The sequence below is a fragment of the Manduca sexta genome, chromosome 7, assembly GCF_014839805.1.
Source record: "Manduca sexta isolate Smith_Timp_Sample1 chromosome 7, JHU_Msex_v1.0, whole genome shotgun sequence".
Taxonomy (NCBI): Eukaryota; Metazoa; Arthropoda; class Insecta; order Lepidoptera; family Sphingidae; genus Manduca; species Manduca sexta.
In genome coordinates this window covers 7,741,705-7,765,888 of record NC_051121.1, presented here as the reverse complement: position 1 = coordinate 7,765,888, position 24,184 = coordinate 7,741,705, and the positions used below count along the sequence as shown (strand labels likewise).

Sequence of the window (24,184 nt, the reverse complement as noted above, 5' to 3'; positions counted from 1 at the left end):
CAAATTGTGCGTATTTAAAAAAATATATCTACTGTTTGCAACACTCGTGTAGATGTTTTTATACTCTTTATTTTGAAAGTTATTTTGTATTATTAATATTTATCTAAAAACTTTAATACATATAAAATAATTTAAAAAATGAATCACCTTTGATGGCCCGTCTCGGGACCCCACCACTGGTCATTGATTCAAAGTGAAGAATCTGCTCAAAATGGCCCAGAAACCAATTGAGAGCCTCCGGAGATAACGGCCGAGACTCTTTGATTTCAACTCTTGGACAGAAATGTCTATCTAGACAATAATAATTGCAAAGTCCACATCCCACATGTCAGTAATCTTATGTGTCAAATCTAAATATCTAGAAATTTGCAACACCCTTATTGATTATTATTTTAATCCATTTTTTACCTAACACAATCGCGGAGCATAAATATATCTATCGTATGTAGTTTTACACTAGATATATATTTATAAATAATCACTGGGAGCATTATTTAAATGCAATTGTGTTAACATTTATGATAGAGGACGCACTATACAAACCTATTTCCTTATTAGAAATATCTTAAATTGTATTCGAGATAAGGAAATGGAATAATAACGAAAGGAATAGGAATGTTGATACTGTAATGATAAGTACATTTCGATTCAAACTTCTTGGCAGCTGTGAAGTTAGCTGTAAGTGCAAGTCCGCGTAAATACAATCGAGTCGACAATATGTATAATATTTAGATGCAATTGAAATTTCATCATTGAAATCAAAATTATAAAATACTATTTTGTTTTTGTTATTTCATTTTGAAATATACAACACTCCTTTTTATTACATTATATCTTTATTTTGTAGAATGTTAATGATATTGCTTCCAATTTCCAAACAAATACCTTTAAGAATTTTTCCTTGCAAGGATCATTTTTAATTATAACGTAATGAAACAATAATAAAAACACGCGCGTCTGACAACTAATATAGTATTTAGCGCACCGGAACGTGCGATATTCAGACCCGTCAAGAAGTTTGAATTGCACTGCAAAGGTTGTCGACCCTGTCGGAGATGAGCATATGAAGTGCGTGGGGGGGGTGTGTGTGGTATGCGTACCTGTGTCGGGCTCGGCCGTCTGCGGCGCGTCCTGCAGCGGGCGCGTGTGCAGGCGCAGGTACACGCTGATGGCGGCGCGCGCGCAGCGGAAGTAGAACGGGTGCGAGCGCAGCACGTCCTCCAGCCGCAGCAGCCCCACGTACGACCGCAGCGTCATCTTGCGCATGCAGTACGAGTGGAAGTCGAACTGGTCCTCCATTATTTCGGAGAAATGCTGCAGATAACAAATAACAAAAATTAATTTGGTTCATATCAACACAAAATATTTGGAAAATAAAGAAAAATCTTACTACCTATATATTCTAAGTACATAATATGCATCAGCTTAATAGTTACATAACCATGATCTAAATCAGGAAACATTAAACTCGATATGTGATCCTTCGATCATGAAAAACTAATATAAGTCAATTAATTTTGTCACATGTCAGAATTAGCAGTTTAACCCGTGAGGTAGCTGAATGTTTGCCGGCAAACATTGACAGCTAGGCGTGTTACGGAAAAATAACCTTATTATGTAGTATATATTATGTAGTATATAAGGTTATAATCCCGTGACACACGCAAATGTCATGTAGCTGTCTTGGCTCGCCGGCGAGCCACGAGAGACCAAGAGTTAATGCTTAAAGCATTTATATTTTAGCCTGAAAGTAAGATATTTGTTTCCGGAAAGCGAACATCGCACACCAGTAACAAAACATTCCATACATAAAATATAAAAGCTGACGATAATGTATCGCGTTCTGGGATCAGATTGTTTATATGAAATACAAACAGGCTACCATATTTACGGTCACTGACGAGATCCGAGATCAGTTTCTGTACATGAAATTCGAACAGGCCAGCATATTTGCGCTCATCGGTGAACCATACCATCAAACACAGTAGAGTCACTCTACCATGGCCGTCTAAAAAGAAAATTAGATGTTAACTCACCCTATCGACTTCGTGCGCTTTCTTCAACGCCTCGCCCCACTGCTGTAGACGCTGGTACGCCGCCGCCGCCTCCGTCTGGAACCACATGCACTGCATTTCGTTCAGATTCTCTGTCGCGGGTACTCCTGGAACATTTACAAGCATATTAGGTACGGAAAGTATACAATTTTATTATATATAGACTATAGAAAACCTGTTTTTCCGTCGCCACTTTTGTTTTCTCGTTTTAAACTTAACATTGCCAGTACCAGTAACCAGTTACTAGTAATCGGTTCCATAATATTTTAGAACAACATGGCGATGTTTATTATTTTCTTGGTCATGTTACAATCAAATTAACCAATAAAACTGATTCGAGCAAATTTAGAGTTCAAATCCATGTTATCTGAAGATCCATTTAACAATTTGCCTTTAACTAGATTTCTAATGGAATTGACGTGACGCAACTGCCGCTCGTATTTTTATACTAACAAATGACGAAACGAGAAAGACACTCGGCTGGATGGCAAGCAACACGAATACCCATAAGTAACAACACTGGCGTAGCACAGCAACTCAGTGCTTGTAGCCATATACTAGAAAAAAATAATAGCAACACCCAAAGTTGGAAATACAAGGCGTAGGTTTGCTCCAAAGTATTTTATCAAACCCAAAATCAAACGTTGCCAGGAAATTATGTCAAATAATAACAATTATCCAGTAGCTAGGATTAAGGCTAATTTCATTTACATACAGATATTGTTTATATGTGAGATAATAATAAAATAGTATAAGCCATATTTAGGTTATAAGGTACTATGGGGTTGGCATATTCTAGCTGGATAAAAACCCCGAAATAAATAAAGATTTAAAAAAAACATCCAAAGTTTGCAACAGCACTACGCGGGTGACGTGAGACATAAGTACCTTCCCTGGTGAACTTGGCGCACATGTCCTCGGCGCGCTTGACGTGTCCGGCGCGCAGCATGTAGCGCGCGCACTTGCTGTTGACGTAGCGGTCCGCCGTGTCCATCGCCTGCGCCTCCTCCACCCACTGGTACGCCGACACCGGGTCGCCGGCGTGCTGCAATATACATACATACAGTTTACATTTACACGCAATGTCCAACAGAACGGCATAATTGTGTCGAATGATAATTATATTAGCCCAGTATTATATACTGTCCCACTGTTGGGCACGGGGCTCCTCCGCTCCGACCTTAGTCCACCACGCTGACCTAGTGTAGCTTTGTAGATTTCACACACCCTCGAAATCCCAATAGAGAACTTCTCAGGTATGCAGGTTACCTCACGATGTTTTCCTTCACCATTAGAGCAAGCAATAATTTACAAAGAATACACACATAATATTTAAAAAAGTCAGATATGTGTGTTTCGAATCTGCGAACATTCGTCTCGGCAATCCGTTCCACAACCAACTAGGCTATCGCCGCTTTCTATCGACTGCAATGTGGTAATCATCTCTCATGAGTCGACGTTCTATTCGACCCCATTCCACTTACCATCGCGTGCAGAACGGTCATTTTACCGTGAACATATAAAAAGAAAATACTCATAAAATATTGTTTTTTTTTTTTATAATTACTTTTATCAAAAATTTACCGTAGTCAATAGCTCATATAGGATTATCAAATTGCTTTAGAAATCAAAAAAATGTGGTATCTTTCTAAAGCAATAACAATTCGCACAGACATGTGTAACGTCACTGGTGGTAAATAGTCGTAATTATGCGGATATAAAAAAGAAATGGAAGAATATCTCTACTACACGCTTACTTTTGTTCATTGCAATATTTCTACTAATTTCCCATAGAAATGTTATGCTATTTTCTTAAAATTGCTTCTTTTTGTTGTTATTAATGATTAAGAATAAACCATTATGCACAATCAAATATAGTCTACCCCATTATTTGCCTATTCTTAGTCTCAAACTTCTAGTTAAGTATGGTCAGCATAAATGCTGGCACCTCTATTGGTACTTATGTCTATTGGGACTTCATTAAGCTAGCCTCTTTATGATACTTACTCTATACTAAAATACATTTCATACACTATTGTCATCAGTAATCAGATGTTTTCTTACATTGTCCAAAGTTTTTTTCGAGACCACATGAAGCATGTCATAATGCATAATTTTGTTTCCAAGTATTTAATAATATTTAAAGTTCGTAAGTGTAGAAAATATTTAATAATATTTAAAGTTCTAGACCCAAACAAACAATGCACACACATACCTTGTATATCCGTCCCTTGACAATAAATAGTTCTATTAAAGTAGGTGTGTGTTCTATCGCTGCGTCGATATAGTGTAGCGCTCTGTCCGTGTCCTTCTTGTAGTCGAAGTGCTGCGCCGCATAGTAATACGCCCAGAGAAGCGCGCTAGCCGGCTGCTTTACTTCGCTCGGCTCCGGGCCAAACGTACCAGTCTTTGTAAGATTCTCTATGTATTGTAACACTAATTTCTCTATTGTGTCCGATTTACTTTGATCCTCGTATAAAGATCTGAAAAATAAATATTTAAACATGTTGATTCAATGCCTTCTTTATTGGTATTAAAATGTAAAAATCTGTGTTTTTAATATTATATTCAAATGTAAGTTTAGCAGATGTGCCCATTGATAATATGTACCTTATATCGACAAATAGCGGAGGTATGCCTTTGTGCAGGCCGTGCCTCAGGTACTCGTCGACCAGCCGCTCGAACACGGGCTGCGACTGCGCCTCCGTCAGCTGCAGCCGACGCGGCGCTATTGCTTTGGGATACTCTTTCCTGGAACCAACAAAATTTATTTTACACAAACAAAAAACACATCACGCCTTTATCCCCGAAGGCGTAGGCACAAGTGCAACCAGGGAAACCTCTGTTCATTTATGTGTTCGGTCCGATGATGCGATAAGGGGCGAGCCTATCGCCATATCGGGCAGATATTCTAGATTCCGGACTCACACTGAACAGAAGTACCAACTGCCTAATCTGAGGTTCGAAACAACAAACTTAGACCGGAGTCGTTCCGCACACGCAATTCAACTACGCCACCAAGGTTTACTTCAAACATACTACAATTATTACGAATGGCGAAGGGTAATCACCTATCGTCAGTTGAAATTTTAGCTGGACCTGTCTGCTCACCATCAGGTACAGTGGTGTCACTTTGCTGTGATCATATAAAAAATATACCATACTTATATTGTTGTGTAACATGATATATCACAGACCATATTATTATCATTACCTTCCAACAGGGGTGATTATAGTGAATCACTTTGTATACTCAATAAAAAAAATGTTTACACACCAAAGTTCACATATTAATTATGGCTGAAAATAATATTTCCCATTGAATAGAAACTACACAAGTATTTTAAGCAAATACTATTAGTCTTTAGATAATTATTGCTACAATTTAATCAACACAATACAATATTTCTATGTATGTCAAATGTAAATTGGGCTCAGTGGCGGCCCGAAACGATGCGAGGCCTCAGGCCAAAACAAAAAACTATGCGAGGCCCCAGGCAGAGCAAAAAAATGTTGCCCCGTTTTTAACAGTTTCATAAGTACGACAAAAGGTCAACCAAGGCACGACGCAAAGCTCTTTAGGTTCTAGGCCCCGAGCGGTTGCCCAGTTCGCCACACCTTTTAAGCCCACCTCTACTATATTAAGTCTTATAAAGCCTTCACAGAATGATACAGATTATAATGTAATGATACTTTCCCATAAAATATGAATAATAACCAATTTAACATTATACTTTTATCAAATGCCAGATGTAGTTTCTACACTATATAATAAAATAGCAGAGCATATCTGGACCACATGTTAACTTACTTATATACATCGTAAAAGGCCACTTTTTCATCAGGATCACTAAGTTGTTTAGCTTCTATAAGTTTTTCATAATACATCACATTCTCAGGATTTCTCTTCAACAAATCCTCATACACCACCTCCGCTTCTTTGAACCTGAAGTTTGATCAAACGAAACTTTTAGAATGAATGGACAAATTGTAACACTTATTATTGTAAAACATGCAGATTTTTTGGCATATTTTGTATCCATTTCAATCCTTGATCCAATAAATAAAAATAATATCCATGAAATAATTTTTAAAATCAGAACAGAGTGGATGATAGATTTACCAAATAGACTTTACTTAAAAAACTTACATCATGATTTAAACTCATAAATACCCACACCAATAATAGTGTTTAAATATCATAAAATGAGTAACTCACCTCTTCAATTTTAAATAATATTCACCAGAGGTCTCTTTCACAGATAACTTATCAAGAATTTGGCTTTGGAACTTATGTAAATGTTGTAGAGCTCTGTCATACTGTCCCGATTCTGCTAAAACCATGTTCTGGTATAAAAGCAGCTCTGAATGTTCATAGTCATACGGGCCTTTCATCTGATGAGTGCGGAATGCATCTAAGATGCTGTTCGCCATCTCATAGTCACCTAGGAGGTGATAACTCATGGCAAAACCGATCCATGATGCTCTTTGTGTTGGTCTTAGCATGAAAAGCTGGTATCGGGTATCCTGTAATAAAATTATAAATTTTCTGCTATAGAATTATTAATTACAGAGGTCAATAACTAATGTTAATGCCAAACAGAGACTACACTTTATTAGAAACTGATAATTTTGATATGAATCTCAACAGAATTTTTAATTTAATTTACTTATATAGCTAAAATAGTAAATAGCTCTACTTTATAGTAATCTTTGGCTCCATAAGACTTTAAACAAATAGGCAGAGCCAATAAAAAGCACAGGTTTGATCCAAAAAATCTAGGGCCTTTCTCCTAGTTACTATAAAAGTAAAATCACAAATACATAGATTGGTTTATTGGGGAGGTGGAAGTTGTATAAGTAAATTTTAAAAAAATTAGGCCACTCCCATCTATTAGATATTATTAAACAAAAAAATATTCAGTCCACAGCAGAATTTACACTCACTTTGTAACCTTCCAAATCCCTCATCTGAATTTGAAGTAAAGACAGATCTCTCAAAATTTGAATATTCTCCTTTTCCCACTTGAGGGCATTACGGTAGCACTTAATGGCCTCATCATACTTCTTATCAGAGCGTTGGAGCAAACCGTAAACATGCCAACAAACTGGGGACTTCAGGTCATTGCGGAGGCCACGGCGAACATATTCATATGCTTCTTCTTTACGACCCAGACAATTTAATGTCAATCCTTTCATTGCCAAAGTTTCTGGAATATGTTAACATTTGATTAGCTATGCACATATACTACCAACTTCAAAATGACTAACAAAATATATATTTACAAGTATATGCATTCATTCAAATTACTTAAATTATCATATTGGTCCCTCGATATATCCAAATCAATGTTTTATACAGATGAAACTCATTTAGATTACTTCATTGTTATGTTTAATTTTTCTCACATTCATGAATGAAATGCTTCCCTGTACTTGTTTGAATATAATGGTATTGTGTTCATTTTCATAATATTTATAAATTGAATTACCTCCATGCTCTGCATATTTAGGGTTGGATAGAATCTGCTTGGCGAATTTCAACCCATTTTTGTATTGTTTATGTTCGTAGCAACGCTGGAAGATAACGAGAGGCTTATCACTAGAGTGTTTTAACCTATTATTTATTATTAGATGCAGCTCAAGGGTGCAAACACTTTTCCATTTTTTCCATGCACAAAAAATTATATATCTGCTACATAGGAGCCTATTCGAAAATACTATATGTTGTTTCAGTATCAAGTAGTAATGGGAAGGATATCATTATTATTTTCCGAGCCGCATTCAAATGCATTCTTCTAAAATTCATCATAATCACTTGGGATGACAGGCTATACAAAATCAAAATTGAATGTTTACAATCATACTCACCAAAATTCTTTTAAAAAGAGCATTTTCTTTAGGTGGCAAAGGATTGCTGGGTGGCATTTTGTTCGACGAAATTGTGGTGTTTTTTTATTATTTCACTAATAAATTGAAATATTTCTAAAAACCTCGTGGCTATAAACCAAAGAAGTCGATGAAGGATTTTATTGTCTATGACACATAGAAGTTGGTCACGTGATCAAAGGTATTGCATGCCTAAATAAGATCAATTTACATGTAAAAAATATTACTGATAATTCAATTCTCGTGTAAATTTATATAATTAAAAGGTACGTAAAAATAGTGTGACGATGTAATTATATGATTTCAAAAATGATCGACTACAAAATATAAAGAGTTGCACCATAGAGTATGTAGGTACCGCTGATATTTTGCGCGCGTGATGTTTTCCTACCATCTAGAAAGAACGCGCCACCATGTGCAATGTGTATATTATTGCAAATAAAAATTGTCACTTACAATGTAAGTACTACATAGAAAATGCAACATACATACTTACTAGGCCATTTTGTGACGTTATAAACGCATACATAATAAATTGTAAGCACTTTTCTGTTTTACGCACACTACAACAGATTTTTATAAATATTTGATACAAGCCGCATTTTTTATACATTTTAAGAAATTGTAACGTTACAATCCGATATTTTATTCAATAATTTCAATATTATCCATGAGCAACCCTATCCACAACACATCCGTCAAAATATGTCAATTACCTGTCATGTTAACTGTCATCGCTGATCGCTAAAGTGAAATAGGAGTTGGGAAATTGTTACTTTATATAAAAAGTAAAAAAAAAATCACTAAAATATAAGTGACACGCAATTCTATTTGTGTTCCCACTTATAGTTTTTATTTAGAGTAGATTTATTAATATGGGTATAGAAAACATGCGTCGCTGGCCTATGTACATTATTTTTGCTGTGTGCATTTTGTTGATCCTTTCACTATTAAACAGTTGGAGTCTAGAGAATGAGTTACGAAACAAAATCGCCGAGGTGAGTACACAACTTCAAGAATGTTCAAAACAGCAAACAACATGTATGGAGGAATCTTTAACTTTGCTCGAACAGCGCGATGGCTACGTCACGAAAATAAACGATTTAGATAAACAAAAAAGTAAACTAGTCGACGATGTTGCGGAATACAAAGATAAATTGGCCAAGTCCGAAGTTCAAGTGAATAGTACTCGCGTAGATGTAGAACTGTGTAAGACAGAGTTGCAGTCCTTGAAAAACTTGCAAGAAAGTAGATCGGCAGTCTTAGATAGTTTACGTGTCGACAGAAACACCTTAACAGCTCGACTGGCAGAACGGAAACAGAGAGTTGAAGAGTTGGAGAAAGAAGTAGAGAAACTCAAGAATGCATTAACTACGAAAAGTGTTCCCAATCCATCTGTAGCCCCCAAGGTTACTCCAGCAGCTCAACCTCCCAAACTGAGTTCTGCATTGAATGTTAACAATCCAATTAATGAACCAGTTCTTGAGAATAATGCTAAAGAAGAATTAGAAGACACAAATGTATTAAATGATGGCAATGATTTTGATTCACAGTTGCAGTAACAAGTCTGGTAATACATCATTTGTAATACACAACAAAGTATCTGAAACTGTATTGCATTTTATTCCATATGTTTACATTTTTGATATGAACATTTTTATGTAATATTTTTACAATAATTATGTTAATTAGCAAGGTTTTAGTTGAAAATATTAGAATTGGACATGTTTTATTGACCTAAAAGCTCTCTTGTAATTTGCAGAATGGTCCAAGGCTAATATTAAATGATCTTTATCATACTTTCATACTATTTTATGATAGCTAAGAAAAATGCAATAAAATTGATTGGAAATGGTCATGTGGCATTTTAAAAATACCAGCCGACTATACATTATTTTATATAAGTTTTATAATGCTTGGAACATTTAATTGGACTATAAGTTGCATATAAAATGCTTGTAGCCAGAAACAAAGAAATCTCTTGTTTAATAATGCATAGTAAAATATGGATTTAACCTTTTGACCTTATATCTGTTGCAATACTCCCTGTTATATCATTAAACCCTAAACATTCTATTTACATATTTAAGTATGGCAAGTTGTTATATAATTTAAAGTTTTGTTTGTTAGTAATATCACACAAATTAATGTAAACTATATCATGCAAAAATAGGGTTAGCAGACAAACATGGAAAGGTGCTCACTTGAAATTAATATTATATTGTGTAAGTCAAAAGGTTAATATTTTGATTATGCAAAGACTTAAACCTAATTCTGTGGGAAAAGTGTTTGAAGTGATAATATGCCATCACATTTGTTGTGTGTTTGAAGTAATTAATTATTGTTTTGTGTACATGTATTGTCCATTATATTGAATGCTAGTAGAATAGATGTAAGTAACTCCTTTTAATTGGAGACAGCAGAGGCAATATACACTAAGTAAGTAGATGTGTAAAAAGTCAATCCAGCAATATAGTGTGGGGTATTGGCCGAAAGGCTATCGAAGAAGCCAAGACACCATACATTACTTTATTCATAATAAAATATAACAATCAGTTCAATTGAAATAGCTTTCATTTAAATTAGCCTCACATTGAACCATACTGAAATATTGTATACATAAATATGTTCCAATAACTGCTCAGTGTGATTACGAGTGTGCATATCAATTGAAAATTTCATGCACATTTTAAATAAAGTACCTGCAGACTTTTTTTTTTTTAGCGAACTTAACACTCTCTTGATGTCCTGTGAAATAACTATCAAGCAAATAAAAAAAATCATTAGCACATTTGATCCAAAATAGTTAATTGTGTAGTAAAAAAAAAACATGTCTACAGGAACAATCATGCAACAAAGCAATGACCCTACTTGTGTGCAAGCATTAAATGTATGAAGCATACCATGTTAAGATGTTGAGGAAACTTAACATATAGAGTTATAGTTACAAATTGTCTTCACAATTTATATAGTATGACATTTTCAGTTTGTAAAATTAGTAGCTTTTAGTTAGTCATACAAGTAGATGGACGGTGTATGCCATTATGGTGCCACATATTTATATGTTAGATCTGAACCAGTATTAATTGCTCAATCTGGATATTTTCGTAATTCATAGTGAAATCTTACTCATACTGGTTTAATGTGTCCTTTTATTTTTGTAGGGATATAAAAAAATCATATTAATGTACCAATATTTGCAATTATACAGAATTATCTCATCAGGAGGTAGTAAAGAAATATTGGTAACATTTAGCCAGCAATTTTGTGTTCAACTTTTTACAAAGTTGCTTCTTGAGATAATTCGGGACATTATCGAGGTCACAAATGCAAGAATGGCCCAATTTTTTGTATTCTATGAGAAACTGAACATGTAAAATTTGTTTCAAATATTATTTCAAATAGTATAGTATTTAAGTTCGTACAGTTTCATAGAGAATTATAATAAATATACATATAAGTAAATATATGTTGACAATTATATATGCACATAAGCCATTCTTGCACTTATGGCACATCCATTTATTTATTTATGTATGACTATGTCTAAGAATATTTCAAGATTTCCTAAATAATACAAAATGTTTATTTCTAAACATGTTTTATTTCTTATACATCTCTACCATAATGAAAACAAAAAAATCTCCCCTTTCATTACTTCACAAGTAATGTTACAACAACATAAACCTTAATTATAATATCTAAAATTAGTGTCATACCAACATTTACAAAGTCCATTTGCAAAACATACTACTTCACTTTAGTCAAATATTTAAGATAAAATAACATATGTATTATGTAAGGAAATTGTTACACAAATATCAAATAGTCGTAGTATTAGGGGTGCAATTATTAACTATTTGCTAGTGCCTGACCAAAGCCTTGGCTTCATGTTCAGCCACTACCTTTGGTAAAATAACGTCTTCAGGGAAACCTTCATTCACATTATATCGATATTTTTTTAATTGCATTTTTTTTAATAATCTACGAGTCTAGACCATCAAGTGAATATAAACCAATTTAAAAGTTTAAAAATAATTTATGTTTAATAATATCGCGTGGCTCGCGACTTAGCCTTTCTTTCCTGTATCAAAAATCCCTTAACCACTGTACCGATGCCAATGGCGTAGCACAGTAGGAGCCGCCCGCCCCGTCGCGTACATTTACAGAGGCGGCAAATTTTTTAATTTTAAATACAAAACAAGGTATTTTGCTCTCGCCCGTCGTCTATGGGCCGGCGCATATTTGACGAAGTGCAGCGCAAATAATTTTCAGTTTCAAACTATTATAAACATTGTCTTAATTTAATCTATATTCAAAATAATTGTCTACGCTCGGCCGTATATGCGTTGGCCCTTAAAATGGCTACTTTTAGATCCGCCAAAATCTCAAGCTATACCAGAGCGATCTAAAGCGACATCTCTAGAACGCCAGCGCCCTCTACTTAGAAAATCATACGAATTTCAGATACTTACGTAAGCAAATTACCGGGGTATAAAATAGCCTATGTGCCAATTCAGGACATGTTGTAGCCATGTGTTAAATTTTATCCAAATCTCTTTAGTAGTTACTACATTTACTTCTAACAAACATTTCCACGAACATTCGCATTTATTATATAGTGTGTTAAGAAGCAATGTAAGGTAACATTGTAGCTTGTAGCCAGTCTTGAACTAAAACTCTTGAGTTTTTAAGTCCTCGCTTTTAGCCGAAGGTTGTGACAATCGCCTATTTATCAGCTTCGTCTAGAAATCGAACTTTGGTCAAACACTTCTATTATCACTGGGTCAACTTTCGGAATACTTGTACTACATAATCATTATATTAACTGTATTAGAACTAGGAAAAAGCTCATGAAATATTGCATTTCTAGTGTTGCTTTATAATGTTGCTAACTCAATGTTTAATTATTGTAGTATAGATGCGATATACTCAATAATTCCATTGTTCACAATCATGGCAGTGGCACAAATTGAATTCAGCAAACATCACAAATTGAAAGACAATAGCAATCAATAGGAATGACTGAGAGAATAGAAATAACGCTAACTTAAACATTTGCGACGTAACTAAATCTACTATAACCTATAGTGTATAAAACTATACCTAATAAATAAGTCGGTGGTATGGCGAAACGCGGAATAAAACAGATCTTGTGCAATAGTTTACAGACAGTTTAAAGCATGCAGAAGATGTAAAATTAATTCCAGGGACAAAAGTAAAGCAAAGACGGCTGTTACAATCTAAAGCTGACAATACACAATAACAATGAACATTACATGTACAAAAATAACAGTCTATGTAAATTGATATAATACTTGGAGGTACAGCCTGGTCAATGTGTATAAGATAAAAGTACATAAAAATATATGCTATATAACATACAAAAATATATCACATAGTATTAAATTATTCATTGCAGTAGTCCAGCTTTGCTATGAAACTATCCCAAAAAGGAGTCAACATTAATTAGGAGAAAATAACATTATATATTTTTCAGTCCATCCTCTCTGGCAGCTTCTTCAAAAGCAGCCAGCAAATTGCGTCTACATTTACTTTCATCAATATATCGTACAGCCCATATAATATATTCACCAACATTTAAAGGATCTTCTGAATAACTTATTTGTAATTTGCATTTTCTTTCCCATTTCATAGAATCCGAGCTGCGATTGTTTCTAGTTCTTGTGAATTCAATATAACCATTGCATTCTACTGCTAATTTGGGCAACTGAGCATTCAAAGCATCATGTGACCTGTCCGAATCAGTCCCACTAGTGGATGGGAGGCAGTCTCCTTGCCCCACCTCTTGGTTTGGTGGTGTTATGGATACACATTTTCTTTTCACTTGTTGCCCGATGCCATCACCATTGTGACTGATTTCAAGACTTTCATCTGGATATGGCCTTTTTAAGCTTGGATGTTCTAGCTTTGTACTGTCAATTTCATGATTCAGTTTTGATCTTTTATTTTCAACTACTATTTCTTTTTGAGGCTGGCATCCCTCGGCCCACTCAGGACTGTTACAATTGGACCTTAGTCGTCTTTTACCAGGTCTTTCAGGTTTTATCACTTCAGGTGAATGTAATGGACTAGCCAATTCAGCTTCATCTTTTCTGTAACAATTTGTCAGGTTTTTAAGATGATTGTTATTATATTTGAAAAATTTTACTAGAAAGTAATTTACTACACAATTCATTGTTATTATTGATAGTATGTAAGGTTGGGTTTGGAAATACTTACTATATTAAAAATAAGAAACAAACAGTGCTAAGTTTTTTTTACATATAGCAAAATAGTAATTATTAGAAAAAAGGACTTTGAATGTAAGGTCGGCAAATAAAAATGAAGCAATATACTGATGACAAACTATATTAAAATATGTGCATATTACAAAGTTCAATGGTACACAAACCTCGGTAGCCGGTCATGTCTGTTTTGAATCTGTTCAATACTCTCCACAGAAGTAAAATCATGCCTTGAACACTGCATATCATGTTTTAAAAATGATGTGACTTTCTTTCTGGTCTTTATTGTTCTCCCAAACCATTCTAGACTGGCATCATCAGCCAGATAGAGTGCTAAACTCTGTCTCTCATTGTCAATCATGCGTTTGTACCATAGTATAAATGTCCTGGCCTGCTGTCGCTCTGAGAATTTGTTGTTTGTATTGTTGTTACTTTCGTGTGTGTTTTTTATAGATCTTGGATTTCTTTTACGTGGTGTTGGTGGGGAGGACATTGTTAACTCTGAAATAAGTGATTTTATATTATAGATGTTATATATATCTTCCCATATTGACCCTAATATAACAAAATTTATTTAAATTTTATAATGATTATTATAGTGAACTCTTGAAATGTCGTAAGTAATCATTATAATGTGCTTCAACAAAAGATAATACCATTGATGTATCTAGTTAACGTTAAATAAAAAACATAAACAGTAAAATATTGCAACCAAAATATTACAAAATTCAAAATATTACCCAATTCTGGTCTCGTCATTTGCTAAAGCCGATATGAAATCGGAAATGAATCATATTCAGATCTGTCTTTCTATTTTCTATCATGATCATGATAGAAAATAGAAAGCAGTCATGTTGGTTAGTAGTTGGTTATGTTTTGGTTAAACTTCTAAAATTTTTTACTTACATTTCTCCGACAGAATATCAACCACTTGATGAGAATTTTTAGCCTCGTGTGCCCAGTCCAATCGGAGAGTTTTTAAATGTTTTTTACTTTCCTCGATATAGGCAGTGACTGAAAGATTTATTTCTAACAACTCTTTGTGTAAAGTTGTTATGTTTCTGTTATTAACGAAGATTTCTTCTAAAAATTAAAATAAGTATTTTCAGTTTTCACAAATGACAAACAAATAACAAAACAAATGAAACAGGATTGAATTCCTAAATTAAAAACATAACCTACTAAAACACTTAGTTGCTTCTATCGCTAAGTTTTCTCGGGTTAAATCATCAGACACCGTTGAATTCATCTTACACTTGCCACAAATATATATTTACATTCACATAGATATTATGTCTAGAAAATGATATATGATGTAATTCAAATTAGAAAAACAGGAAACGTTGATTATAATTTCGGTATAGAAGCGTCGTTTTCGCAATACAAAATGGCAACCATAAACTAAAAAAATACATAGAATTACAGCGCTACAGCTTATACAAGTTAGCAATCATAGCATACAATTATTTTTAGAAACTTTTATTTATCGATTATCTACATGCAACTTTAAAATATATATATTTGCGGCATATTATATATTACTAGCTTTTGCTCGCGGCTCCGCCCGCGTTATAAAGTTTTTCAGGCTAAAGTTTTCCATTATAAAAGTAGTAGTTTCCCGGGAGCCTATGTTCTTCCCAGGGTTTCAATCTGTCTCCATACCAAATTTCATCTTAATACGTTGGGTAGTTTTTGAGTTTAAGACGTTCAGGCAGACGGATGCAGTGGGGGACTTTGTTTTATAATATATTTTTTTAGAACTTTTAAGAGGAACAATCCCGTCATACATCATTGTTACATAACTTTAACCGTTTACGCAGCGCACGCAACGGAAGCTCTCAAAACTAATAAATTGTCCCCGTATTTGCAACATGTTTCATTACTGCTCCGCTCCTATTTGTCAAGCGTGATGATATACAGCCTTTAGCACCCCACAAATAAAGGGCTATCCAACACAAAACGAATTTTTCAGTTCAAACTGGTAGTTCCTGAGATTAGCCATTACTGCTCCGCTCCTATTGGTCATAGCGTGATGATATATAACTTAGAGCACTCCACAAACAAAGGGCTATTCAACACAAAAATAATTTTTCAGTTCGAATCGGTAGTTCCTGAGATTAGCCATTACTGCTCCGCTCCTATTGGGTATAGCGTGATGATATATAGCCTATAGCACTCCACGAACAAAGGGCTATCCAACGCAAAAATAATTTTTCAGTTTGGACCGGTAGTTCCTGAGATCAGCCATTACTGCTCCGCTCCTATTGGGTATAGCGTGATGATATATAGCCTATAGCACTCCACGAACAAAGGGCTATCCAACGCAAAAATAATTTTTCAGTTTGGACCGGTAGTTCCTGAGATCAGCCATTACTGCTCCGCTCCTATTGGGTATAGCGTGATGATATATAGCCTATAGCAATCCACGAACAAAGGGCTATCCAACGCAAAAAGAATTTTTCAGTTTGGACTGGTAGTTCCTGAGATTAGCGCGTTCAAACAAACAAACAAACAAACTCTTCAGCTTTATATAATAGTATAGATTTTTATACTTATCTCTTTTTCTAAGTCACAGACGCAGGTGTAAAGCCCGTTAATACAATAAAAGAAATCTATAACTGGCCGCACATTCGCTTTATCTCTCTTTTTCTTACTTTTCACAAATAAATAAATTTGAAGACTAATTATTATTTTAATATTAATTAATTCCCCGAAAATTTGGAGAGAGATCCTCCAAACTTTGGTACCATATAAACATTTAAATAATTATTTCCTTACATTTTTGATTTTCTTAAAAATCGGCTAAATAAAATCCAGTAAATGAAGAACAATGCTTAGAAAAATGGATATTGTATAAAGAAATGTATACCATGTAATATATTTCAATTTTCATTTCATTTTCATTACTTCGTCGGTGAATAATTTCGGATAGGCTAATTTTGACCATAGACAATGTATTAATTACGAGAACGATTGGGTAGTTGAGCGGACCTGCTACATTGGGAGTGGTAATACCTCGAACCAATCTACTGCGTCGCTGCGATCATTGACATCGACCATTGGTCTATCTTTTGTCAACCAATCATTGAAAAACCAGTGAGGACCCAATGTAAGTTTACAATTTATTTTCGTCGAATATCCCTTTGAGATGGTTGTACTGTTGAATTATCAGAAAATTTGTAAAACTTTCGAAGTTTCTTTCGATCATTCCAATATGTCCAGTGAAATTACCTGAATAGCAGCCATTTTGATTACGTTGCCCTATGTGGCCTCGTACTCGTGACGTGTTGCAAAATTTTCATGAAGGCACTGTGAAGTTTTATGTTTTCTTCAGTTGGCAATCTAAGTCTGGTTTAGGTATATTGAACGGTTACAAGTTTGGAGAAGATATTCAGTAGAAATCTCTATTCTTCTTAGTACTCAGCCCTTATCACTATGAAAATTTCTCAGAAAGTAATGGGTACAGAATTTCGGGCATTTGAAATATTTATCAATTAGAAACTCTTCTGATCTTCTTGACAAAACCAGCTTGAAGTTGATCTTTCTAGAACATAATAATAAGTGCTTCTTTGTGTTTATGTTATACGAAATAAATAAAAAAAAAAAAATCATTTTTTTAATTTCTCGAACTAAGTGGTTACAATTGACATTTCCAGTTTGTCATTGTTAACAGTTTCTTTACACTTTTCCAGTTTTTAAAGTAAACATTCTATATTGTTTATAATTATATTTTAGCTGTGGCGAAGTAAACAAAAATTGTTTTTTTTCAGTACGCAACCATGGAGCATGCTCAACTCCAGAGCTCTGATGGCACGCAAGTGATAACCATCAACGGACAGCAGCTGCAAGTGGTGCAAATGAACAACTCCCCACATATGATACAAGGCCCCAACGGCCAGCAGATCATGGTGCACACAATACCATCTACAGCACCTACAATACAGGTGACCACATTTATATATTTAGTAACTTAATTTGTTTAACATGGCATTCATCGCTAGGCAGTTATAAACATGAATTGTCGCTACTGGATATACCACAGAAATGAAATACCACAGAATTAAAATATCTTAGACAGGGGCTCATAATAAAAGCTAATAGTGGATAAGTTACATTAGGTGATCTTAATCCATAAACGAAACAAGAATAAGCTTATTTATCTAAAACTTATCCATGAAATATATTTCAATATCTTGAATGAACCAATTTTAGATTTTGGTTGAACCAATTTTGATGATTCTTTTTTACTTGAAACATAAATAATGTCTATGAATCAGGGGGTGAGGAACTTTAACAAAAATGATAATTTGTTTTAAATCATTGCAAACTTAAGGCCCGATCAGATAACAAGCGATAGATGGACATAAACAATTATATGTGCTAGTATGTTAGCATGTGAATGTCCCGATCAAAATACATTCAAAATATGTGTAGTTATAAACATGTCTTTTTTCATCTATATGAACCTAAAATCTCCTCTGTGCATTGTGTGTACTGGTGGTAGGTCTCTCATATGTGAGAGTCTGCCTGGCTAGGAACCACCGGAATGTCTATTTCTGCCGCCAAGCAACAGTGTGTAGTCACTGTTGTGTTCTGGTTTGAAGGACATTCTAGCTATTGTAACTACTGGACATAATGAGACTTAATATCTCTCGTCTCAGGATGGCGAGCGCAGTGGAATACCAAACAATACTTTGTAATTCAAGGTGTTTGATTGTATTTCTACTGTTTATGGGCGGTCGTATCGCTTACCATCACGCGAACGGCCAGCTCGTCTCGTTATTCCAAGCAATAATATGTGTACATAGAACACATAGATCTCAAATTAGCAATGACAAAAACGAAATTTGTTTAAATTTAATGGTATTTAAATAATTTATATTGTATTTTAATTGTGTTTTTCTAATTGCACATGCATACAGATTGGTGGCCCACAAATCCAGGTAGTTGTATTTTTTGTATTTTCATTTAAGTCTGAATATTTTTTACATTTAGATGTTGGACATGATATGTATACTTACGAGGTTTTGCACTGTCAAACCTATACCATATACCAGGATTGAACAAATAATTTAAAACGAATAACAAAAGAATTGTTTAATATCCCTATTATAAAAAATATGATTATGATAATTATAGTGCAATGCCATTTTGTTTTAGCCCTTTCCATTCCTGAATAATGAATATGGAATAACCGCTGGTGGGTGAGACCTAGCCATTAAAGGGAGATAATTGTTATTTAAACATTCAAACTTAATACAAACACATATTTATCTTCCCCCTTTAAAAAAAAAGTATATTTGAAAGGACAGAGAAACCATGTTACCAAAATATTATAATATTGTACACAGAAACAGAATCTAAAAGTTTATTGTGCACCAAAATTATAAAAAAAAAAATCTTTACTAGCTTATGGTTATGATTGTGCCCGCGTGATTCATTTTTTTCGGAATAAAAGTCCCGCTATACATTTTCGACTAAAAGTAGGCTATAGCATTCAGAAGTCATGTAGCTTTGTATTAGTTAAAAAATATTTGAAAAACAGTTAATTAGTTCCTGAGATAGGCACATTCGAAGAAACAAACTCGTCAGCTTTATATGTACACGTAAAATCATTATCTATGCAAAGTACAATAAAGTATAGTTCATTTAGAACTGTCACCATTTGGAGCATGGAATGCAAGGACGCAATTGGTTTTAAATTAAATTTGTTATATTTATAGGTGGCGACACCTAATGGCCAACAGTTGCAACAACTACAAGTTTTGCCCATATCTGGCATTCAAGGTAACTCATTTTTTTTTAATTCTTATCTCTAATTGCCAATCAGAATGCCTATTAACAAAAAAATTGTTAGTTCCCTTAATTACTAAATTAATTCAAATTAAATTATTTCTTAATTAAATTGACATATTTAAAAACTTTTTTAATCACCACGAATCTACCACCGCTTCGGTATATCGTGTTATTGCTATGAAGAAGAAGAGGCGCAAAAAACTGTCTCACAAAATGTCAAAGTATGGATATAAATATCATATAAGAAAGATGAAAAGTAATGTAAACAATGTTTCAGGTGCAAGTAACAACATACAACCCATGCAGTTGGTGCAGACACCAGACGGACAAACATTTCTGTATCAGCCAGCGGCCAATACACAGCCCACAATAGATCAACACCAGATCTTGCACCAACCAGCAGGTAAGTGTTTGATTATAATTATTGTATAAGTACAAAGTCATTCTACAATACAAGGGATATTGGTCCCAAGATACTTTCAATTTGTTTTTATTTTACAATAATAAAAAATATTTATATATCTAAATATGATAAAATTATGACCAAACTACATTTTTTAAATAAATGTGATTTGATAAATTTTCAGTCATCAATTTGAATGGTAACTTGGTGCAAGTTGCGGGGGTCGGCAACACAGTCCAACCTCAGCAAATTGTCAATCAGCCCAACATTGTTATGGTGAGTATATATTGTAATAACAGAATCGTGGCATTTAAACATTCATCATTTTCATAGCTTATTATGTTGAAATATCATTAGTTCATTTATTCCTAGGTTGATCAATTATTAATTAAAGATTGTGTTATTACATGCATAATCTGCTTGGGATTCAATGTGTGTAGATCAGTATTAATACAAATATTGTTGGATAATTATATTATACGTATTGTATCTCTATTTACTCTGATCGTAAAGTTGTAAAAATGACTATTTTCAGATGGTGAACAACGCCAACAACGCAGCGGCAACAGAGGCCACGACGGTGGTTGAGGGGCCGGGCTCCTCCGTGGGCGGGTCTGACGAGGAACCACTGCTGTACGTGAACGCGAGGCAGTACAAACGGATACTGAAGCGTCGTGCCGCCAGGGCCAAGCTGCACGAGCAGGGCAAGATACCTAAAGAGAGGCCTGTGAGTATGTCATGGTCAATTACACATAGCATCATGCCTTTTTAACTATTCAAGGGCACGCAGAGGATTGTCAAATCAATTACTTGTTAGCATTGTTAGGTACTACATTGTTATGTATTGGGAATGAGCCTACTACGATTTACCTGGCACAATTTTAAACAGCATTGCCTTACATCGCGCATTTTGTATTAGAAAAATTCTAATATCGCTTTACCCCAAGATATCCTCACTATTTACAATATGGCTTAAAATAATAAAATAAATAATACGTTGCTATATTTTGTATTTCAGAAATACCTACACGAGTCTCGGCACCGACACGCAATGAACAGGATACGCGGCGAAGGCGGCAGATTCCATTCGGGCAGCCGAAAGTAAGTCTATGTTGCTACTTGTCATAAAAATAAAGTTCACTATAAGCCTAGGTTACTCAGTTTACAAGGTATGTGGTCTGTAGGGTCATTGTTGTGTCATGAAAACATGTACCTACCTAATTAGTTGACTGAAGCTTGCAGAGAGTGATACCTAATTACTATTTCTTAAACCAATACTTTTAAATAATTTCAATATTACTTATAGAATAATGGATGATTTCAGGAATATGAAAGAGGAACATCTAACAGAAGAGCAGAAAGCTATGGAGGATATCAAACCAGACACAGTGTCTATCACAATCATACAGGTATGTAATAATATTTACATTTTTATATTTATTTATTTATGCTATGTAAGTTTGTAAAAAGCTATTTAATGTGGAAAATAACATAAAAATTTTTGTCCCTGCCTTTTGCCTACAAAGGAATCAGCAGAGGTATATATTACTTTGTATTTAAAATTGCTGCTTAAGATTACTAATTATAAGTTCTTAAAATAAAATAGGTTTTAGGTTACACTGTTTATATACTTAAAATATAGGTTATTTTTGCAAAGCAAATATCAGTTGCAGATTGTTACTCTATTTATGTGCATTCTACTTTGCAGCAACTAATGGATATTTTGCTAAGTGTAAATGCTAAGTACCAATTTTTCTCGGTATTTCAACATACGCTTTTTCATAGTATTCCTATTTCCTATATTCTACACATTTATCTTATGTTTCTGTGTCGTGCGTTGACAAAAACATGCACAAAAGAAAAGCTTTATACTTTAAATAAAATTTGTTTGCAAAATCCGTTAATTTATGCAAAAATATGAAGGAAATCTATATCCCACTAAGAAAATCCTCTAGCATTAAGTCTGCCCCTTTACTTCTCTTTATATAATCTGTATAAATAAAATATGTAATTGTCGCAGGATGATGAACCTCAGGAGCCACAGCAGACCCAGTGGAGGCGACTGGCGCCGCACCAGCCGATCCAGTCCGCGTAGCAGATAACCGTCGCGTACGTGGAACACACAGACTCACTGCCAAGTGAATAACATGAGGATATAGCAATAAGTGCAGAGTGTGCGCAAGTGAAGTGAGAACATATTCAAAACGGAAGCAGTGCTTAAACATTGTACAGTAATTTACAGTGCCTATGTGATAAGTTATTAATATATACCCACTGTAAGATATGGACTTTGTGAATAGCTAGAAATGTGGGTTAGAATATGCCTCTGTGTTAATGCAACTATACTTTGTGATTTATTACAATGTTAAAAGTAGTTTATAAATTATGTTGTATGTGGAGCAGTGTCTCCATGTGTAAATCGAGAATTACTGTGTTGCAAGGGTAAAAACATTGTTTCTAGACAAAATCGTCATGAATTAGTAAGTTCAAAATATCCAGAAAGCGGAAGCAAAAAAGGTACTTATTGATATGTAATTTGGGTAAATTTTTTACAGAAATGTGGCAATCAAATATAATTAATACATTGGTAATATAATGACATGGTAATACATTGTCAAGGTAATATGTTATTACCTTAATAATAGATTATGATGCATCTAAATAAATACACTGATATGAATTATGAAAATTATTGGTAGAAGTAATATTGAGAAATTTCTTTATTAAATCTATATATATATAAAACAAAGACGGGTTTGTTACAACACTTATAACTCGAGATCTGCTGAACCAATTTTCATGGTTATTGATTCGTTGGATTTGTCTCCACCCCGAATAGCAGAATACATCTTAAAAACAATGAAAACTCGATATATGTAGTAATACTTAATCATTTCAATAAATGCTCATTTTTGTTTATTACATGTCAAACATTTGTTGTCCAATCCTGTCAAATACTGTAACAACTATTCATGTGTGCGTTCAGATTCAGTTCAGTTCCATCTCGAATAGAAGTGTATAGACAAATCGAGAAAAATCTAAAATAGCTCGGAATAATACCTAAAATTTATTCTACAGGTTAACAAAAGTGTAAATGTCTTTTTATAGGTTGTCTATGATTTTTCTTGATAAGCTATTGTCTGTCACTGTTATTATATTCGGTGATTTTATGTGGTTTTGTGCGAGTGCATATTCAATATTACTATTAATAACAATGCCGCGTCCTAGAAGATCTAATCTTTCCCAGCGGAGCCGTAATGCAATTAGGCAACGGAATATTGCGAGCCAATTATCTGATGAAAAACGAGAAATTGCACGAGAAGAGTGCCGCGTTAGTATGGAGCAAAGAAGGGCCTTAGTTCGTGCTTCTCAAAGACAAGAGGCAGCCCGTGAAACGGCTAGGTTAGAAACGAGAAATCGTCGAGCTTATCGTTCAGATGAACAGAGGAATAATCTTCGAAGTGCAAGAAGAAATGGTTCAAGTATTGATTTGAATCGAGCAGCGTTTCTATAAATGATTGCACCATCGACTACAGCTTGCATCGTTTAGTTTGCATTGGTCCAATGGACGTTGTTTGCCAGCATTGTGGCGCATTGAAGATTGCTGGTGAAACGCCTGGTTTGTGCTGCCTTAGTGGTAAAGTGAAATTGCCATTATTGGTCCCGCCACCAGAGCCATTGTGTTCCCTGCTTTATGGCGAAACACTAGAATCACGACATTTTCTAGCGAACACTCAAAAATACAATGATGTTATGGCATTAGCTATGGTGTCTCCACCGATTGTGTTTTTAAG

At 34.4% G+C, this 24,184-nt stretch overlaps 4 protein-coding genes across 6 annotated transcripts in view; 2 read left to right on the top strand and 2 right to left on the bottom strand.

The window, feature by feature from the left end:
* LOC115440924 (N-alpha-acetyltransferase 15, NatA auxiliary subunit) overlaps positions 1–8,104 on the bottom strand; it is a 115,294-nt gene extending 107,190 nt beyond the window's left edge. The window contains exons 1-10 of the mRNA XM_037447733.1: positions 7,926–8,104; positions 7,547–7,631; positions 7,002–7,264; positions 6,274–6,581; positions 5,866–6,000; positions 4,665–4,805; positions 4,270–4,537; positions 2,943–3,099; positions 2,037–2,161; positions 1,101–1,314 (exon numbers count right to left, since the gene is read on the bottom strand). Of these exons, the coding sequence (XP_037303630.1) occupies positions 1,101–1,314; positions 2,037–2,161; positions 2,943–3,099; positions 4,270–4,537; positions 4,665–4,805; positions 5,866–6,000; positions 6,274–6,581; positions 7,002–7,264; positions 7,547–7,631; positions 7,926–7,982 (1,753 nt within the window). The 5' untranslated portion in view covers positions 7,983–8,104. The remainder of the gene's footprint in view (positions 1–1,100; positions 1,315–2,036; positions 2,162–2,942; positions 3,100–4,269; positions 4,538–4,664; positions 4,806–5,865; positions 6,001–6,273; positions 6,582–7,001; positions 7,265–7,546; positions 7,632–7,925) is intronic.
* A 542-nt stretch (positions 8,105–8,646) lies between these two features.
* On the top strand, positions 8,647–11,539 carry LOC115441583. The gene has a single exon (XM_030166806.2). The coding sequence runs from the start codon at positions 8,819–8,821 to the stop codon at positions 9,503–9,505; it is 687 nt and encodes a 228-aa protein (XP_030022666.1). The 5' UTR covers positions 8,647–8,818; the 3' UTR covers positions 9,506–11,539.
* Positions 11,540–12,507: 968 nt separating this feature from the next.
* Positions 12,508–15,599, bottom strand: LOC115440252. Of its 2 annotated transcripts, XM_030164866.2 has the most exons (4): positions 15,374–15,599; positions 15,098–15,274; positions 14,359–14,692; positions 12,508–14,059 (listed from the first exon to the last, which is right to left on the bottom strand). In XM_030164866.2, exons 3-4 carry the CDS (start codon positions 14,682–14,684, stop codon positions 13,429–13,431), a joined length of 957 nt encoding a protein of 318 aa, XP_030020726.2. In that variant the 5' UTR covers positions 14,685–14,692; positions 15,098–15,274; positions 15,374–15,599; the 3' UTR covers positions 12,508–13,428. The 2 variants fall into 2 exon arrangements, with proteins under 2 accessions (XP_030020726.2, XP_037303450.1); XM_037447553.1 differs by lacking the exon at positions 15,374–15,599 and having other exon boundaries at positions 15,098–15,342.
* A 1,566-nt stretch (positions 15,600–17,165) lies between these two features.
* Positions 17,166–22,595, top strand: LOC115446441 (nuclear transcription factor Y subunit alpha). 2 transcript variants are annotated; one of them, XM_037447551.1, is made up of 9 exons: positions 17,166–17,300; positions 17,962–18,135; positions 19,915–19,978; positions 20,265–20,390; positions 20,575–20,666; positions 20,926–21,117; positions 21,409–21,491; positions 21,715–21,799; positions 22,411–22,595. In XM_037447551.1, the coding sequence occupies exons 2-9, from the start codon at positions 17,971–17,973 to the stop codon at positions 22,483–22,485; spliced, it is 882 nt and encodes a 293-aa protein (XP_037303448.1). In that variant the 5' UTR covers positions 17,166–17,300; positions 17,962–17,970; the 3' UTR covers positions 22,486–22,595. The 2 variants fall into 2 exon arrangements, with proteins under 2 accessions (XP_037303448.1, XP_037303449.1); XM_037447552.1 differs by lacking the exon at positions 17,166–17,300 and adding an exon at positions 17,317–17,548.
* Positions 22,596–24,184: the final 1,589 nt, after the last annotated feature.

What these genes read in the sequence shown, in the direction of transcription:
- LOC115446441 (XM_037447551.1), top strand. Translation starts at nt 17,971, where the DNA reads ATGGAGCATGCTCAACTCCAGAGCTCTGATGGCACGCAAGTGATAACC. An exon ending in ATCAGCCCAACATTGTTATG is followed by an intron (nt 20,667 to 20,925) that starts GTGAGTATATAT and finishes GACTATTTTCAG; the next exon opens with ATGGTGAACAACGCCAACAA. An exon ending in TGTCTATCACAATCATACAG is followed by an intron (nt 21,800 to 22,410) that starts GTATGTAATAAT and finishes TAATTGTCGCAG; the next exon opens with GATGATGAACCTCAGGAGCC.
- LOC115440252 (XM_030164866.2), bottom strand. Translation starts at nt 14,684, where the DNA reads ATGTCCTCCCCACCAACACCACGTAAAAGAAATCCAAGATCTATAAAA. An exon ending in AGACATGACCGGCTACCGAG is followed by an intron (nt 14,060 to 14,358) that starts GTTTGTGTACCA and finishes AAATTGTTACAG; the next exon opens with AAAAGATGAAGCTGAATTGG.
- LOC115441583 (XM_030166806.2), top strand. Translation starts at nt 8,819, where the DNA reads ATGGGTATAGAAAACATGCGTCGCTGGCCTATGTACATTATTTTTGCT.